Raw genomic sequence first — 19,822 nt, 5'->3', positions numbered from 1 at the left:
TTGCTCCAAAAGGCGCATTAGGGCTTATTTTCTGGTTAGGTCTTATTTTTGGGGAAATATGTTACTCTAAATGCACCCATCTGGCTGACAATCTTAACTGGGGCTTATTTTGGGGGTAGGGCTTATATTACGAAGTGGCGCAGTGGCCAAAGCGCTGAGCTTGTCGATTGAAAGGTCGGCAGTTCAGCGGTTCGAATCCCTAGTGCCGCGTAACAGAGTGAGCTCCCGTGACTTGTCCCAGCTCCTGCCAACCTAGCAGTTCGAAAGCATGTAAAAAATGCAAGTAGAAAAATAGGGACCACCTTTGATGGGAAGGGAACAGCATTCCGTGTGCCTTTGGTGTTCAGTCATGCCGGCCACATGTCCACAGAGACGTCTTCGGACAGCGCTGGCTCTCGGACTCTTCTCTTTGCTAACAGGTGGCCATGCTAAGTGCCTGAAGGACCCCACCCCATCCCTAATTCATATTAATGGTCCGCGGGATTTAAAGTTATGAATTTAGGGGTCCCTGAGATCTGAAAGGTTGGTGACCCCTGGTTTAGACCGGTACCGGGCCCTTGGAGTGCCAGAAACTGGGCTGCGCAAACAAGCAAAGCCCCATCCGTGCAATGCAGGCAGTAGGCAAAACTTCCATAGTCCGTGGAAAATCCGCTCTCCTTGGAACTGGTCCCTGGTGCCCAAAAGGATGGGGGGGAGGTGCTGGTTTAGAGAGTCTCCTCTCTGTTTCAGATTCAAAACACCTGATTTTATTCCTGGTTAGAAACAAGCTCCTCCGCTAGGAATGTTTTCCTTTGCAGACCAAGCTTCTTAGCTTAAATAGCTAAAGCAAGCAAACATTTCTTAATCACCTCAAGAATAAAATCCTATTAGCGCCGGAGAGATGTTCTGAAGGATGGGATCAAAATCCCCTAAAACCCAAGTCCTCCTAATTAAGCGAAGTATACGATGGCACGCGGTGGCTCAGTGGCTAAGATGCTGAGCTTGTCGATCGAAAGGTCGGCAGTTCAGCGGTTCGAATCCCTAGTGCTGCGTAAGGGGGTGAGCTCCCGTGACTTGTCCCAGCTTCTGCCAACCTAGTATTTCGAAAGCAGGTAAAAAATGCAAGTAGAAAAATAGGGACCACCTTTGGTGGGAAGGTAACAGCGTTCCGTGCGCCTTTGGCGTTGAGTCATGCTGGCCACATGATCACGGAGACTTCTTTGGACAGCGCTGGCTCTTTGGCTTTGAAACGGAGATGAGCACCGTCCCCTAGAGTCGGGAACGACTAGCACATATGTGCGAGGGGAACCTTTACCTTTATATGATGTCAACTACTTTGCAAAAAGACTACTGTCACACCTATATAAACGTATGCACCAGAAGCATTTAAATTAAATGTGTTTATTGCAGTAAAATACAGAGCGAATACGGACTTTTTTTTTTTTTTTTGCTCAGTTGTTTTATATTTCTGTAGCCCTGAAATTCAAATGCTCTTTTGGAGCGCCCAATTTTTCTAGCCCAGTCAATTCAATTTGTCTCCGTGGCTTATTGGAAGAATAAAATGAGATCCAAACACTTTCTTGTCATTGCCTTCGAGGCTAAGAGCTTTGGGCATTTTAGCACAGCAGTTTTCTTCCCAAATTCATGCTATTAGTGTGTATTTAGCATGGTATATAAACATTTAAAAATAAGTAAACCTTTTCTCATCTTACTAGAGAGTAGGGCGCTATTGGCGAACCTTTTTGGCACCGAGTACCGAAATGGGAGCGGGCGCACGTGGGGGAGCACCGGAAACCGGAAAAGCAGCTCCCTGGGGCTCTTGCGCGCATGCGCACCAGGGAGCTGCTCTTCTGGTTTCCAGCACTCCCACACACGCAAAGACCAGCTCATGCTGCGTGTGCCAAAACCCAAAAGAGAAATGGGTGACGGCTAGTGTGCCCGGAGAGATAGCTCTGTTGGTCTTCGTGTGCGCATGTGCACCAGAAACCGTAAGACCAGGTGACCAGTGCACATGTGTGTGCCAGAAACCGGACGCTCAGCTTCCCAGCACATGCATGCGTGGTGGGGAGCTGCTCTTCCAGTTTCTGGAACTCCCGCACATTCAAAGGCTTGCGCATGCCAAAACCCAGAAGAGCAATGGGCGACAGCTAGTGTGCCCCGAGAGATAGTTCTGTTGATCTTTGTGCGCGCATGTGCACCAGAAACCGGAAGCTCAGCTTCCCAGCTCACGCATGCGCGCTAGGGAGCTGCTCTTCTGGTGCTTCCGTCCATGTAAAGACCACCCGGCTGGCACACATGCATACACTGGAATCTTGAAGAGCAATGGGCAACGGCTGGCATGCCCAGAGAGATGGCTCTGCGTTCCACTTCCAGCACGCATGCCATAGGTTCGCCATCATGGGACTAGGGGCCAGACAAATAATATTCCCTGGCTGTTGTGGCTCCGTTACCTGAGCCTGTGTCATCGGCAGGAGAGGACTCCGAGAGTGAAGGAGAGGAGTTGGCAAGGCCTCCCTCTCCAGGACCCTCCTCTCTGGCAATGCCTTCGGTGTCCACCGAAGGGCAAGAGATAGGGCCGGGGCCAAGCACGTCCATGCAGCCACAGATGGACAGTGATGAGGGTAATGAGTCTTGGCTGGATCCTCGGCAGCATCGCAGAGATAAGCGCGTGCAACAGAAGAAAAGGCATGCCAGAGATTAGGCTGAGTCACTGGACCACACCCCACAGGGTATAAAAGGGGGTGAGGTGGCCATTCAGACTCTGTGACGGACAAAACTAACTACTATCGAGTCACATTGCATCTTTGGAAACAACGTTATCGGCCTTGGATTTATTTTACAAACTGGACAATTCTTGACTGTGGGTATTTTGTTTATTGAGTAAAAGTTCTTGGCAAGTAGCTACTGGGTTGCTGCCAAGCGTCTTATCAGAAGAATTGGTTGTCTGCCAGTTTATTTAACCCCTGGCTGTCTGTTTGTGTGCGTGTGTGAGACGGGGACAGAACACTGGTCCAGTCTCTCTTCTCAGAATGTGAGGAAACCTACCGTGGCACCTAGGATGGCTGGAGCTTCCTTGAACCACCATTTGTCTGAAATGTTATAGGATTTCTTTTCTTCAGCAGGGGGTTGGACTAGAAGACCTTCAAGGTCCCGTCCAACTCTGTTATAGTGCTTGTGCCAGACAGCAGTTAGCTCAGATATTCAGAGAAAGGCAGGCAGAACTGAAGATGTACTGCAGTGGGTTTCCTTCGATTAGAACTTGGGAAGAAATCCAAATATAGTTTACTACTATTTGATATATTTATTCAAGAACCAAAATGGGCTGTCTGTACTTTTTATAGAGAAGAAAATTGTCCTTTTGCATGAGAAACAGGAATGAAATCCTACCGGTTCGAACCGGTTTGGGAGATCCGCTAGAGATTATGGGCATCAGTTTGCTGAACCGGTAGTAACTACCCCCCTTGGTCCCACCCATGCCCAGCCGGTCGCCGCTCACCTCTTCCGGCTGCTCGATATTCCACAGAATTCGATGTTAAATGCAGCAGAGAGAATGCTAACTTTTCTCCCTCCATTCAGAACGGAGCTGTTGCAGCCTGTCCCTTTAAGGTGGTCCCCAGGAGGGAGGGGGACAGGGTGGGGAGCAGCTGGAATGGAGCCGTTTTTGTGAAAGGCAGGAAAATGGGGAAGGGGATTTTCCTGCCTGTCGTCCATTCCTCAATCTCAGCACAGACAGAGGGAAGGATGGTAGGCAGGAATATTCCCCTCCCCATTTTTCTGCCATTTGCGACAAGGAGTGGCTGGGAGGGGAGGGGCCGGCGAAGAGCCCCTCGATGTGAGTGATGTCGAGTTGGCCACGCCTACCCAGTCACATGACCTCCCCCTAACAAGCACGCCCACAGAACCGGTAGGGGAATTTTTTTAATTTCACCCCTGATGAGAAACCAATATTCCCATTTAATGGTTAATGGTGTCTATATATTCATATTTGGCACAATAAACTCAGGACCCCTGGGGGGGGGGGAGGCAGGGAAAACTTTCTTGTCTGTTTGTCTGTTTATAACCTTCAATTGGGCATAACGGTGCATCGTAAGACAACAATTTTCGAATCAGAGTACTTTGGATGGGCGAACTTAAAGAATGCGTCCAAAATCCAGGACCCATTGCGCAACTTGAACCCGCCACTTGCGTATGTTGAGCTGTGTGTGTGTGTGTGTGTGTGTGTGTGTGTGTGTGTGTGGTGAGCTGCCCCCCACTCATGCAACCCCGGTTCCCCTTCCCTCTCCCCCCCCCTTGTTGGTCCTCCAAGCTGCCCAACATTCTTCTTACCCAACCAACATAGAACCGAGCCTTAAATTTCCCTTACAATTTACTCATTTTAGGCTCACCAATCTACGAGGTGTCCGACGGATGGCGTGGGCTCCGGCCAAGCTGCATGGCTGAACGTAACCCCCTCAAGCAAGGGTTCCACCCAACATCCCTTAGGAACCCAGGTGGAACTAAGAAGCCGGCCGAGCGGTGGTAACAATCTGCTAGAACTTGAGAATGCTTGTCCGGGTTCCAGTGCTTACATAGAAACATCGGAGGTGGAGCAGGACAGCAGAGGTTCTCTGCATTGTGAGTTATATCCACCTGCCTGCTTTAACGTTGCCAGTGAAAACAGCCCGTTCTCTGCCCAAGCTCCATACCTTCTTCAGCACCATGCCAAGAAACGGTCCGTGAATTTAACCTTTGCTGGGAAGCCTCTTCAGCGGAGTTCCTACCACAGCTCGCCAGGGTTTCCTTCGCCATGCGCGGGTGAAAAGTGCCAAGCCGGCTTTGAAAACGTCTCTGGACTCCATCACCCATACTTCTACAGGTGTACCGTTTCAGAGCCTCAGCCTTTCCCCTGCCATGGCCAATGCTGGAATCCCATAGGGGAGGAGCGCGCGTCGTATGCACACAACGGTAGCCAGAAAAAGCCGGTAAACGGAGCCGTTGCATCTTGCAAAGCTTGGCAGATTTATACAGAAGAGATCCCTAACAACTATGCTTTTGATTACTCAGGGTAAAGATAATGTTTTATGAATACCGTTTTCAGAAGTACTCAAATGAGATGGTCTGTTGACACCTCCTTGTTTTATTGATCCACCCGTTAAGCCAAAGTCAGTGTCAGGGGTTCCAAGTAATACACCCATACTAAGCAAAACTCGGAGGCAGGTGAATTCCTCAAAGAATAGCTTTATTGGATATATCATATTGGCACAGATCTGGTGAAAACCGACTCTGAAGGCTCCCACAATTTTCAGCTACCGTATTTTGTGGAGTATAAGACGCTCTGGAATATAAGGCGCACCTTATTTTGGGGTGGGGGGTGGGAGGAGAAACATTAAAAAAATAAAAATTCTGCTTGAGAAGCTGTCCGTTAGAGAGACTGCATTTGCAGCCTCCAAAAGCTCCGTTTGCAAAAGAGCTTTTCTTTGCAAAGGCAGCCTCTCGAACGGAACTTTTGGAGGCTGTTTGAGAGGCTCTCTGTTTGGGAGGCTACATTTGCAGCCTCCAAAAGGGTGGGGGACGGCGGGTGGGTGGGGCTACATTTGGTGTATAAAACACACCCAAATTTCCACCCTCTTTTGGGGTGGGGAGTGTGTCTTATACTCCGAAAAATACAGTAATTAAAAGTAAAAGTTCTTCCCTCAATCCCAAACAATCAGTCACATGATCTGTCTGGTTGCCTGGTAACATCACTCCGCCTTCCTCTGACCAGGTGTGAGAATGTCCTTGGTTCCCAAGAGAAAGTATTTTGTTTTGGCTACAAAACCCTAGCTATCTCTAATCCCCCCTCCCTATCCCTCAGCTCCAGTGTGGCAGCACTGAAGCTCCAAGATGGCTTCAACCAGGCCAGCTTCAGGGTTGATAGTCAGTTTAGCCATGATTTTCTGGGCAAGGTCAGTATAGCCAAAGCTTTCTGGAAAAATGTAGAGCCTGAGATGAAGAATGGATGGGAAGTGGCCATGCAGGTGTTTGGGAAGCGGTTGTGAGTGTCAAAGCAGGAAGAGGAAGCAGCTGGAAACATCTCAGGTAGCTTCAAGAGGTTGACGATGGGAGTGGGGCTCCATGAGTAATGATCCCAGGAAGGGGTACATTGGGACAGGGGTCTCCAACCTGAGCAATTTTAAGACTTCTGGACTTCTATCTCCCAGAATTCCCTAGCCAACATGGCTGGCTGGAGACTTCTGGGAGTTAAAAGTCCACAAGTCTTAAAGTTGCCAAGGTTGGAGACTCCTACATTGGAATGCAAGGCAAAGAAGTTAAGAAGATGAAGGATATTGAAAGAAATGTGGGCAGGATCCAAAGACAGGCTGGAAACTAGAGAAGGGGTTGGAGGAGAAGACTTGTCCGGTGAGAACATCATCTCAGGTAGCTTCAGGAGGTTGACGATGGGAGTGGTGCTCCATGAGTAATGATCCCAGGAAGGGATACATTGGGACAGGGGTCTCCAACCTGAGCAATTTTAAGACTTCTGGACTTCCATCTCCCAGAATTCCCTAGCCAACATGGCTGGCTGGAGACTTCTGGGAGTTAAAAGTCCTCAAGTCTTAAAGTTGCCAAGGTTGGAGACTCCTACATTGGAATGCAAGGCAAAGAAGTTAAGAAGATGAAGGATATTGAAAGAAACGTGGGCAGGATCCAAAGACAGACTGGAAACTAGAGAAGGGGTTGGAGGAGAAGACTTGTCCGGTGAGAACATCATCTCAGGTAGCTTCAGGAGGTTGACGATGGGAGTGGGGCTCCATGAGTAATGATCCCAGGAAGGGATACATTGGGACAGGGGTCTCCAACCTGAGCAATTTTAAGACTTCTGGACTTCCATCTCCCAGAATTCCCTAGAATTCTGGAAACTAGAGAAGGGGTTGCAGGAGAAGACTTATCCGGTGAGAATATCACCACCCTCAGATTATTTGGGTTCTAAAAGGGGTGCCTATTGACAAGGGGGGGACCGCATTATAAGCTGCTCACAAAATTCGGTGCCTTTTCATTGCTTCTTGTGTCTTTTTCTCCTGGCACCCCTCTTTACTTGCCCTTGTTCCTTGAGGTCCTCACAGCCACTTGCTCCTCACCCGGTGAAGAGAAGCCTCTCTCCAACAGCGCGGCTCATCCAGGCGGTAGAACAGCACCACCGAGAAATCTCTCAGCTGGCAAATGACCACCTTGCCAGGAATCATTTGGCTAGCATGTTTCCCCCCATAATCCAGAGAGGGGAGAGCGACTCGCAGCTCCACCTGGAGAGCGGTGAAGAGGCCCAGCCCGTTCTCAGCCGCAGCAATTCCGAGGGCTACTTGCTTCAGATGGAAAAGCAAAAAGAAAGGAAAGGAAAGAAAGAGAACCGGAAGGTGAGCAAAGGAGAGGAACCCACACGGTGCAGGGAAGGGGCAGGCGGGTGGGTGTCGATCTTCGTCTTGTAGTGTTGCATAACCAAAATGACTTTGCAGACTATTTATTTATTATTTATTTATTAATCAAATTTCTATACCGCCCTACTCCCGAAGGACTCAGGGCGGTGAACAGCCGAGATAAAATACAGATAATACAAATATTTAAACAATCCCTTAAAATTATTAAATATTTTGGCTGAAACACAGATTAAAACACCCAATTTATAAAATCACACGAATTAAAAATTTAAAAGAGGAGAGTTAGGCCAGGCCAGCCTGCTGAAATAAAAAAGTTTTGAGAGCACGACGAAACGTGCGCAGGTCCGGGATCCTCCGTATCTCTGGGAGGGAGCTCGTTCCAGATGGTAGGTGCCCCCACAGAGAAGGCTCTCCCCCTGGGGGCCACCAGTTGACACTGTTTGGCTGACGGCACCCTGAGAAGTCCCTCTCTATGGGAGCGTACTGGCCGGTGGGAGGCTATTGGTGGTAGCAGGTGGTCCCGTAGATAGCCAGGTCCTAAGCCATGGAGCACTCTAAAGGTGGTGACCAACACCTTGAAGCGCACCCAGAAGACCACTGGAAGCCAATGCAGCTCACGCAGGAGAGGTGTCACATGGGAGCGCCCCCTCGCTCCCATAATCCCCCGCGCGAGTTAGTTTGGGCAAGTCATTCCCACTCAGCCGAACCCACCTCACAAGGTGGTGGTTGTGGGAAAAATAGGAGGAAGGGATTATGTAAAATATGTTTAGATTTCCTTGAGTTATTCATAAAAATAATAAAGGTGGGAGGACAGACAGACAGGGATGGATAGATGGATGGATATGGGATGGATGGAAGATGATAGATAGATAGATAGATAGATAGATAGATAGATAGATAGATAGATAGATAGAGATGGATGGACGGACGAACAAACAGACAGACAGACAGACAGACAGACATGGATGATGGATGGATAGATAGATACTGTGTTTCCCCAAAAATAAGACAGGGTCTTATTTTCTTTTGACCCCCAAAATATGGCCTTGGCCTTATTATCAGGGGGTCTGACAGAGAGAGGCTCCCTCCGTGCACCATCAAACCCCGTCCCTTCTATGGGGGGGGGGACTCAAGTGGCCCGAAGGTGCCAAGCTGCGCAAGTGCCTGTTCCCTCCCCTGCTTGCACGCCTCCCAGGCCTCACCGTGTTGATGTGGGCAAAGCCAGTGAGCACCCAGCTGGAAGCCGCTGGAAATGGAGAAGACGCCAGTCGGGCCAGCTGCCTGCTGCCAAGTCTTCCGGCAGCCAGGGCAGAGAGTCTTACGGCAGCCGGGGCAGAGAGGCAGTGAAGGGAGCTGCAGCCCCACATGGGGAGACTACGCCGCCGCTGCCGCCATCCGGGTACTGAGGATGGCTTCCTCTGCAGCTTCCCAAACCCGGCTGGAAGCCGAGAAGAGGCCGGTCGGGACAGCCGCCTGCTGTCGAGTCTTCCGGGAGCCGGAGCAGCCGCATGGAGTTGGAACCATAGAGCGGGAAGTGGCGCACCAGAGGGTCAACGTCATTGCCCAGAGGATCATTGCTTGCCCTCTCCCCTCTTTGGAAGAGCTTTATAGCTCCCGCTGCCTTAAGAAAGTTCAAAACGTTCTTAAAAGTCCATCTCATCCTGGGCACCCCTTTTTTTTTTTTAACTATTACCATCTGGCAGACGGTACAGGACAATAAAAACAAGGACGAATAGGCTGAAAAACAGCTTCTATCCCAGGGCAGTAACCATATTGAATTCTACGGTATAGTGCAATATCGGGTTTTCAGTTTCAATTATACAGAATGTAAAAGGATGTATTTGTTTGCGTTTTTAGAGTTATAATGTACCCTGAAGACGGCATTTAATTTCGTTGTACCACGTGCAATGACAATAAAGTAAACTAAACTAAAACTTCATATTACCCCTTTGTTCAGGGCTCCAGGGCAAAAGGTTACACAAAGATGGATGTGAGGCTCGGAGGCCTTGGACCTGACTATGAAACCATCAAAGAAAAAGTAAGAGGAATGGCATTTATGAATATCTTCTTCTTCCTGCGTGCTCTTTGTCCTGCAGAACATTACAAATGGAGGGTTTTGGCTGAGTTACCAAATTAAAATCAGGAAGAAGGGAATGGACAACAAATCTCTAGATCAGAGGTCTTCAAACTTGGCAGCTTTCAGACTTGTGGACTTCAACTCCCAGAATTCTGGGCTGGAGAACTCTGGGAGTTGAAGTCCATAAGTCTTAAAGCTGCCATGTTTGAAGACCTCTGCTCTAGATTCTGATAGCACTGATGATGCTACCTAGTTTGGCAATGAAATGTCTACTAGATAGAAAACCATCAGGCTTATAACCCTATTGAAAACCAATAACACTATTGAAATAAGTAGAAAGTTTAAATTGGAAAAATAGTAGCAGATTTCGACGAAGTCTCATTCGTCATCTTCAGGCTGGTGTTTTCGGCTTCGTGCTTCTAGGAGCAATGTGAGATCGCAGCTGCGATCTCACATTGCGATCTCACATTGAGCTGCGATCTCACATTGCTCCTAGAAGCACGAAGCCGAAAACACCAGCCTGAAGATGACGAATGAGACTTCGTCAAAATGTCGCCAAGACACTTCCAATTTTATGCGGGAGAAAACCCGAATAACCAAAGACCTACATACCAATACCAGCCAGGTTCCACCTATGTAAGCTAAGTTGTTCTTCAGCCCTAGTTCTGTGAAATCTCATTCACAAGTTTCTGGGATTTGTATCCTGCTGAAAAGCAACAACTCCCAAATTGCAGCACTGAGTTGTTGCTTTTCAGCAGGATACAACTTAGCTTACATAGGTGGAACCTGGCTAGAAAGAATATGCACATAAAAGCCTATGAAAAAAGAAAAAGACATATATATATGAATTTATTATAAACATAAATATATTAAGATTAGGGGATGGAAGACTAGGACTAGGTATATCTAAATTTATGATTAAGAGGATGTAAAAAATATATTGGAAAATATAGTTTTCAAGGACTATAAATTCAGGGGACTTAGAGATATAATCTTGGGGCTGATTAAATCTTATTGACAACTGGTTTTATTGGTGTTTACAGAAAATTGAAATATTGAAAATGTGGTGGAACACTGAGTGATATTTATAATATTAAAATATGAGTGATTTAACGGCTTAAGTGATTAAGTATATTGTACAAAGAAATGTTATTGATGTTTACATATACTTTTGGAGAAAGTGATTAAAAAATCATAAAGAGAGAAAAGTATTGTTTAAAGATAATGAGGTAATCCAACAAATGGGAAAAATGAGTACAAATCGGGGAAATAGCATAATATAGATTGATACATAAAATAATGTATTATAATTATAATGAGCACATTAAGGTTAGAAGTTGGGAGATAAAAATCCTGTATATGTAATTGTATTATTACTGTGAGCACTGTGTGAAAAATATGTTAACCCAGTCACTGTCTACAAAAACTGTTGGTTGTTAAAGAAAAACTGCAAATAAAACATATACAAAAGAAAAAAAAATAATGGCAGAAAGTGAAGACGAACTAAAGAGCCATCTGATGCGGGTGAAGAAGGAGAGTGCAAAAGTTGGCTTAAAACTCAACCTTAAGAAAACTAAAATCATGCCATCCGGCTCTCTCAACTCCTGGCAAACAGATGGGGAAGAAATGGAGGAAGTGACAGATTTTATTTTCCTGGGCTCCAAGATCACCACAGATGGGGACTACAGCCAAGAAATCAAAAGATGCTTGCTCCTGGGGAGGAAAGCTATGGCAAATCTAGACAGCATACTAAAAAGCAGAGACATCACCTTGTCAACAAAAGTGCGTATAGTCAAGGCGATGGTTTTCCCAGTTGCAATGGATGGCTGTGAAAGTTGGACCATAAGGAAGGCTGAGAAGGCTAAAGAATGGAGGCCTTTGAACTCTGGTGCTGGAGAAGACTCCTGCGAGTCCCTTGGACTGCAAGACGATCAAACCCGTCAGTCCTAGAGGAGATCAACCCTGACTGCTCTTTAGAAGGCCAGATCCTGAAGAGGAAACTCAAATGCTTTGGCCACCTAATGAGAAGGAAGGACTCACTGGAGAAGAGCCTAATGCTGGGAACGATGGAGGGCAAAAGAAGAAGGGGACAGCAGAGAACGAGGTGGCTGGATGGAGTCACTGAAGCAGTCAACATGAGCTTAAATGATCTCCAGGGGATGGCAGAGCACAGGAAGGCCTGGAGGAACATTGTCCATGGGGTCGCGATGGGTCGGACACGACTCCACAACTAACAACAACAAGACAACCTGGTATTCTTGAGATATTTTAGACTTCCAATCACGTTAATCCCATGAAGCACAGCCAAAGACAAAGGATCGTCGGAGATGTTATTCAAAGCATCTGGAAGTTGCACGTGCCTGGATGAAAGATTGGATGGATGGATCCATTCCTGGGTCCATTCACAACAGAGAGTTCTACTTTTGCTGATCAGTTGGGTTACCTTGCTCAACAACATAGCTGACCAAGGAGACAATCAGCAGAAGAGACGTACCATTTCAGAACTTGCTCTTGAGGATATTTCCAGTATGGTGGTAACAATCCTGGGAAGGTTAAGAGTTTATTTAAACTCCTGCAGAAGTCTGTCCTAACAGATCTTAACAGAGTTGGAAGGGACCTTGTAGTTCATCTAGTCCAACCCTCCTCCCCACCCAAGCAGGAGACCCTACACCATTTCTGACAGATGGCAATCCAGTCTCTTCTTCAAAGCCTCCAGTGATGAAGCTCCCACAACTTCCTAAGGCAACTTCTGTTCCATCGGTTGATTGCTCTCACGGTCAGAAAAATGTCTCCTTATTTCCTGGTTGAATCTCTCCTTGTTCAGTTTCCATCCATGTCCTTGGTGGGTCTTTGTTAAAACTTGAATGCTGAACCAGATGTGGCATTCACGTAACTCAACAAAAATCTTTGAATGTAATCCTCTATTTTTGAAGATATGAGAGTTGCCCACTGCTACAAAAGAAGTCTTGTATGTGGGTGTGCTAATTTTATTTAATTGATAAATTAATTCATTTTAGGTATGCATTTCCTTAGAAAAACGTAAGTGGGGAGAAGCTGATCGTGATTGGTATTCTAACCACTAAGTGAGAGGTCTTCAAACTTGGCAGCTTTAAGACTTGTGGACTTCAACTCCAGCTATGCTGGCTGGAGAATTCTGGAACTTGAAGTCCACAAGTCTTAAAGCTGCCAAGTTTGAAGACCTCTGCACTAGGCCCACCTAAATTCACAAATTGAGGGAGAAAAGATAAAAAGTCACGTGAAGATCTTAACAGGACTTGACCACCTTCCTTTCCTTGCTAACTCAGATTCGGTTTCAGATTAAGAGTTGGAAGGGACCTTGTAGGTCATCTAGTCCAACCCACTGCAGAAGACCCTACACCATTTCTGACAGATGGCAGTCTGGTCTCTTCTTGAAAGCTTCCAGTGATGAAGCTCCCACAACTTCCGAAGGCAACTTCTGTTCCATGGGTTGATTGTTCTCACTGTCAGAAAATTTCTCTTTATCTCCAGGTTGAATCTCTCCTTGTTCAGTTTCCATCCATTATTCCTTGTCTGGCCTTCAGGTGCTTTGGAAAATAGCTTGACCCCCTCCTCTCTGTGGCAGCCCCTCAAATATTGCAACACTGCTATCCTGTCTCCCCTGGTCCTTCTCTTCATTAGACTAGCCATGCCCAGTTCCTGCAACCGTTCATCGTATGTTTTAGCCTCCGGTCCGGAAGTCCTCCAACTTCCAAAGGCTAAGCTCCCTTGGGTTCTGTCCTTCACGACCAAAATAAATAAATCAATGTCCAGAAAACGTCTGGCTATGTTCAGAGTAGATCAGGCTTCCAAGGTGTAGCTTTTTTTTTTTTTAAAGCCTTGGTAGAACATATCCATTAGTCTGTATTCTCCTGCAGAGAATTCCAATTGCAGATCAGGATGCACAAATCCATTCTCTTCTAGTGTAACCGAGGTTGCTTGCTTTAATGCAGTTGAGCTGTTCTGGGGAATTTAGATGGTCCTGGCTTTATCACAAAAGGATAAAAAATAATAATAATAATAATAATGGAAGTCAACCCAACCGAGAAAAATCTAATTGTGAAGAGCTGAACGCGCATTATGCCTTGTTAGGAAACATTGGCCATTAATCTGATGCCTGATGTTTCTCCTTTGGCCCAAAAGAGAAGATGAAGCTGATTAACCGAGAAAGAATTGAGAAAAAAAGCCTCTTTCCCAAACTTTCATATTTTTATTTTTATTTTATTTTTTTACTTTCAATGAATGGAAACATGCTAGGTATTTTCCATGTTACTGGTACAACAGGGTCAGTACTCTACATTTGCTCAACTTACACTCAATTGTTTTTAGCAAGTTATAGTGGTGATTTTGTAGTACCCAATCCTGCTGGAGAGCAGGTAGGGGAAACAATGTATGATCTTCAACATAACAATAAGGTAAAAGGAAAGCTTCCCCTGGCACATATGTGCTAGTTGACCCCGACTCTAGGGGGCGATGCTCATCTCCATTTCAAAGCCGAAGAGCCAGCGCTGTCCGAAGACATCTCCGTGGTCATGTGGCCGGCATGATTAAACGCCAAAGGTGCACGGAACGCTGTTCCCTTCCCACCAAAGGTGGTCGCCTTATTTTTCTACTTGCATTTTTTACGCGCTTTCGAACTGCTAGGTTGGCAGAAGCTGGGACAAGTCACGGGAGCTCACCCTATTATGCGGCACTAGGGATTCGAACCGCTGAGCTGCCGACCTTTCGATCGACAAGCTCAGCGTCTTAGCCACTGAGCCACCGCGTCCCTTACCAATAGAAGAGAATATTTACCATACCAGTAGGAGAGAATATTTGTAGCTCAAGGTTGAACTGTGGGGTCCTTAGTGCTCTCTGGCCTTGGTTGTTTTCTTGCAGACATTTCGTGACCCAACTAGATAGTATCATCAGTGCTATAAGGAAGTGGGGTTTCCTCTGGGTGGTTGGTTGTTTATTGCTGCTGTTTATTGCTTGATTGTTTGTCTGAGGTGGTTGTTCCCCAGTTGGGGTATCGTTTACAGCTTGATCGTTGGTCTTGTGTTAACCTTTGTGTTAATTTCTGCTCATCTGGGTGTTGATTGAGTGGTGCGGTGGCCTAGAGGTGGCGCTCTCGTCTCACAATCAGGAGGCTGTGAGTTCGATCCTAGGTAGAGGCAGCTATTTCTCTGGGCACAAATGAGAATATATCTGCTGAATATAACTCCGCATTGGCAACAGGAAAGGCATCCAGCCAGTAAACACTCGGCTCAATTCAGTTGCCCAGACTCCACCCCGCAAGGGATTATGGGGTCATTAAAAGATAATGATGATAATCATCTGAGCGTTGACTGCTGTTGAGGAGGTGTTTTGATCTTTTTAGACAATACCCCAATCAAAGACCTACCAACTCAGTCAAGCAAGCTAACAATAAGCAACAGCTTAATTAAGGAATCGTCATATTCACACGCTACCTTTCCTGTGAGAAGTTCAGGAGAGATTAGCTCATAAATTCATGCCCGGCTAAAACGCTTTGTCCCGTTAGCGAGAGTTTTGAGTCCGCTCCTCCCTCTTCCACACTTCCTTTTCAAGACCGTACTTGAGCTTTTCAACTGGTTTGAGATAGGCGGCCGTGCAAATTGAACAATTTAAATAAATAAATACAATGCATTAAAACGCTCGTCTCCAGCCTGCCCTTGAACTCCTCCTCTTTGTCCTTTGACAGTCAGAAAAGATAAAACACCAAAAAGTATACGCCAAGCAAGTAAATGAACAAAACCTGAAGAATATGTCAAGTACACGGAAACCTCAGTCGAAAACGGAGAACAAATCAGTCGTGTCAAGGCAGAAGGTAGGAACTAGCGAAACAAGATTTTTTTTGTCCGTAGGAGACTGTCTGGAACAGCCTTTCTCAACCTTGGCACCTCAAAAATGTGTGGACATCCAAGTCCCAGAATCCCCCCAACAGCATCCTGGGAATTGAAGTCCACCCCTCTTCAAGTTGCCAAGGTTGAGAAACACTGGTCTTCAAGGATCAAGACTGAACATACTCTTAGATGATCAGAATGCCCCTGGCTCTCTGTCTTGAATATGAACCGTGTGGATTTTTGATTGCTTTCATCATCAGTGTTGGTGATCCAAGCATAGTTCCTCCCTTATGAGAATAGAGTGGAGTAGAGTGGAGTGGAGTGGAGTGGAATGGAATGGAATGGAATGGAATGGGAATGGGAATGGGGAGTGGAGTGGAGTGGAGTGGAGAGGAGTGGAGTGGAGTGGAGTGGAGTGGAGTGGAGTGGAAGGGAAGGGAGTGGAGTGGAGTGGAGTGGAGTGGAGTGGAGTGGAGTGGAGTGGAATGGAATGGAATGGAATGGAATGGGAATTGGAGTGGAGTGGAATGGAATGGAATGGAATGGAATGGAATGGAATGGAATGGGAATTGGAGTGGAGTGGAGTGGAGTGGAGTGGAATGGAATGGAATGGGAATGGGAATTGGAGTGGAGTGGAGTGGAATGGAATGGAATGGAATGGAATGGAATGGGAATTGGAGTGGAGTGGAATGGAATGGAATGGAATGGAATGGAATGGAATGGAATGGGAATTGGAGTGGAGTGGAGTGGAGTGGAGTGGAGTGGAAGGGAAGGGAAGGGGAGTGGAGTGGAATGGAATGGAATGGGAATTGGAGTGGAGTGGAGTGGAGTGGAAGGGGAGTGGAGTGGAATGGAATGGAATGGAATGGAATGGAATGGAATGGAATGGAATGGAATAGAATAGGGAATGGGAATGGGAATGGGAATGGGAATGGGAATAGAGTGGAGTGGAGTGGAATGGGAATGGAATGGAATGGAATTGGAGTAGAATGGAATAGAATATTGGAATGAAGAGTAGGAAGGGACCTTGGAGGTCTTCTAGTCCAACCTCCTGCTTAGGCAGGAAACCCTACACCACTTCAGACAAATGGTTATCCAATCTCTTCTTAAAAACTTCCAGTGTTGGAGCATCCACAACTTCTGGAGGCAAGTTGTTCCACTGATTAATTGTTCTAACTGTCAGGAAATTTCTCCTTAGTTCTAAGTTGCTTCTCTCCTTGACTGGAATAGAATAATAGAACAGAACAGAACAGAACAGAACAGAACAGAACAGAACAGAACAGAATAGAATTCTTTATTGGCCAAGTGTGATTGGACACACAAGGAATTTGTCTTGGTGCATACGCTCTCGATGTACATAAAAGAAAAGATACATTTGTCAAGAATCATAAGGTACAACACTTAATGATAGTCATAGGGAAACAGTTTAGTTTCCACCCATTGCTTCTTGTGCTGCCCTCAGGTCCTTTGGAGAATAGCTTGACTCCCTCTTCTTTTTGGCAACCCCTGAGAGATTGGAACACTGCTATCATGTCTCCCCTGGTCCTTCTTTTCATCAGACTAAACATACCCAGTTCCAGCAACTGTTGTTTGATCGTTTAACCTACTCGGTTGAAATCCTAAGGCAGCAAGATTGCAAAAATCTTGCCAGATTTTCATTTATGACGGAAGAGGCATATACATGTATGTACCCTCAAACATGATCGTATAACAAGTCTACCGCCTCGAAAGAATGCCAATTGGATACTAAGTCACAAAGAACAAGTCCTACCAATTGTATGAGTGGAGGCTGGCACCTCCTACTACAGTGATCTCACCTGTAGGAGAAGGAAAAGAAGTGATAAACTCCCTTGCTAGGAGTATGGAGAATCAAGTAATTTTGTTATTCCTTCTGTGTCTCTACCGTGTTTTCCCTAAAATAAGACCCTGTCTTATATTTCTTTGAACCCTGAAATAAGCGCTTGGCCTTATTGCCATGCGCTCAAAAGCCCAATTGGTCTTATTATCAGGGGATGTCTTATTTTGGGGGAAACAGGGTATTTATTTGCCGGTTTTATGTCTTCTTAAAATTTTCCCTTCTGGTCCTTTTTTTTTTTTTCTACCATGTCTTCTATTCTAAGACAAAATCTAGAATTTCAGCTTGATGAAAAGAAATCTTTTGAGGATGGTTAAGTAGGGGAAGTGTCAATTTCGAACTGAATTTGGTCGCAGGCATCTTTCTGTTCCTCAGTTGCTACACAGAGGGGGAAGTGGGGAAGGAGGTTGGAATGCCTTACTAGACAAAACAAAGGACTTTCTCATGAGAATCAAGGTCATCCCTACTGGCAGCAGATAAGATTGGGGAAGGAGTGCCTGAAGAGCCCGCCAATTAACCCAATTGGTCAACGTGACCTGTGACATTTGGGGAATGGGGTTGTTTGAACCACAGTGGCGCAGTGGTGAGAGTGCGGTGACTGCCAGCTGCCTGAAATTTGGCAGTTCGAATCTCACCAGGCTCGAGGTTGACTCAGCCTTCCATCCTTCCGAGGTAGGTAAAATGAGGACCCAGGTTGTTGGGGGCAAGAGGCTGACTCTGTAAACCCGCTTAGAGAGGGCTGCAAAGCACTGTAAAGCGGTATATAAGTCGAAGTGCTATTGCTATTTTCCTTCCTCCCTCCCTCCTTCCTTCCTTTCCTTCCTTCCCAGTCGTTAGAATACAGTATTGCAGGCTAACTCTGCCAAATGACAGGAGTTCAATCCTGATTGGCTCAAAAGTTTGACTCAGCCTTCCATCCTTCCGAGGTGGGTAAAATGAGGACCCAGATTGTTGGGGACAATAGGCTGACTCTGTAAACCACTTAGGGCTGCAAAGCACTGTAAAGCGGTATATAAGTCTAAGTGCTATTGCTATTGCTAATTTTCTTCCTTCCTTCCTTCCTTCCTTCCTTCCTTCCTTCCTTCCTTCCTTCCCTCCGTCCTTCCCTCCGTCCTTCCTTCCTTCTTCCCTCCCTCCCTCCCTCCCTTTCCAGGAGTTAGAATACAGTATTGCACCTAACTCTGCCCACAGGCAGGAGTTTGATCCTGACTAGCTCGAGGTTGACTCAGCCTTCCATCTTTCCGTGGTGGGTCAAATGAGGACCCAGATTGTTGGGGGCAAGAGGCTGACTCTGTAAACCGCTTAGAGAGAGCTGTAAAAAGCACTGTAAAGCGATATGTAAGTCTTAAGTGCTATAGCTATCGCGATTTCCTAGTTTAATTATACTGAAACCGCGGGAAAGATTTAGAGTGGGTTTTCCTTTAGAATTGTGCCGATACGATGCAGTCATTAAAGAAGCCCTTTGAGAAAGAGACCCAGGCTCAGAGCTCCAATTTGCTTGGGTTTCCTTCGTCGGAGCCTTGAGAGGAAGAATTTGTGGGAGACGCTGACGTGAAGGAACCCACCTGCGTCTTCCTCGGAAATAGTCTCTATCTAATCTGGGGTTCGAGGTTGTTTCACGACCCGTCGTGGTGGCCTTCTTTCCTTCCTTCTGCAGGCCCTTGAATACGCCAAGACAATTCCCAAGCCTCGGCTTTTCGTCTCGAGATCGTCGGAGGAAGAGACCAAAGAGGAGAAAAATCTGGCGCGGACTTTAAACGGAGAGAACCTCCCTCCCATCTCCTCTCTGGAGTCCCTGCAAAACAGGCACGAGAAGGAGAAGCAGGTGGTCGCCGCCTTCAAAACGCTCCATATTGTCTGATGGGGGGGGTGGGGCGTCCCCCATCGACCTTCGTAGGCCCACCGCGCTCTTCCCGCTCTCCCTCCCCCACCGTTTTCTTCTCGCCGTGTAGTTCACCCCTGGTCCGAATGGACGAGCGTACCACGATGAGTTTCATGAACTTCTGCAAGATCTGGGATGTTTTTCTCCATGAGTTTCATTCAGCCTTACTTATTTTTGTTGGATTTTATTGTTGATAATTAAAACGTTGAGTGTACGATGAACTAGAAGCGATCTTTCTCTTTTCTTTTCTTTTCTTTTCTTTTCTTTCCTTCCCTCCATTCCAGGGCTCCATCCTTTTCCCAAAAAAAACCTTTTGATGGTTTAAGGGTCAGCCTAAATGAAGAACTTAGATCTAGGCCAGGGGTCTGCAACCTTAAACACTCCAAAGAGCCATTTTGGACCCGTTTCCCACAGAAAAGAAAACACCGGGAGCCACAAAACCTGGGTGGGTGTGGCCAACTCGACGTCACTCACTCCCACCCAGTCACATGACACACACCCCCCCCAGCCATGCCTACCCATGTTTTGTGGGAAACAGCTATCTCTCTGGGTGTGTGTCTCTCTGTCTCTGTCTCTCTCTGTCTCTGTCTCTCTCTCTGTCTCTCTCTCTCTGTGTCTCTCTCTCTCTCTCATATCTCTCTCTCTCTCTCTCCTCTCATCTCATCTCTCTGTCTCTCTCTCTCTCTTCTCTCGCTCTCTCTCTGTCTCTCTCCCCTCTGTCTCTCTCTCTCTGTCTCTCCTCACTCTCTCTCTCTTTCTTCTCATCTCTCTCTCTCT

General features: G+C 46.5%; 1 protein-coding gene across 2 annotated transcripts in view; it reads left to right on the top strand.

Annotated features, from left to right (window-relative positions):
• Positions 1–19,267, top strand: part of JHY (junctional cadherin complex regulator) — a 37,015-nt gene extending 17,748 nt beyond the window's left edge. For both annotated transcript variants that reach the window (XM_087875691.1, XM_060683207.2), the window contains 5 exons: positions 4,359–5,023; positions 7,052–7,349; positions 9,328–9,408; positions 15,167–15,292; positions 18,821–19,267. In XM_087875691.1, the coding sequence (XP_087731817.1) occupies positions 4,359–5,023; positions 7,052–7,349; positions 9,328–9,408; positions 15,167–15,292; positions 18,821–19,024 (1,374 nt within the window). In that variant the 3' untranslated portion in view covers positions 19,025–19,267. The remainder of the gene's footprint in view (positions 1–4,358; positions 5,024–7,051; positions 7,350–9,327; positions 9,409–15,166; positions 15,293–18,820) is intronic.
• The last annotated feature ends 555 nt before the right edge of the window (positions 19,268–19,822 follow it).

The sequence above is a fragment of the Pantherophis guttatus genome, chromosome 9, assembly GCF_059756535.1.
Source record: "Pantherophis guttatus breed Tessera chromosome 9, ASM5975653v1, whole genome shotgun sequence".
NCBI lineage: Eukaryota > Metazoa > Chordata > Lepidosauria > Squamata > Colubridae > Pantherophis > Pantherophis guttatus.
Note: the sequence above shows the minus strand (reverse complement) of the source record. Positions and strands in the feature narration are given on the sequence as shown.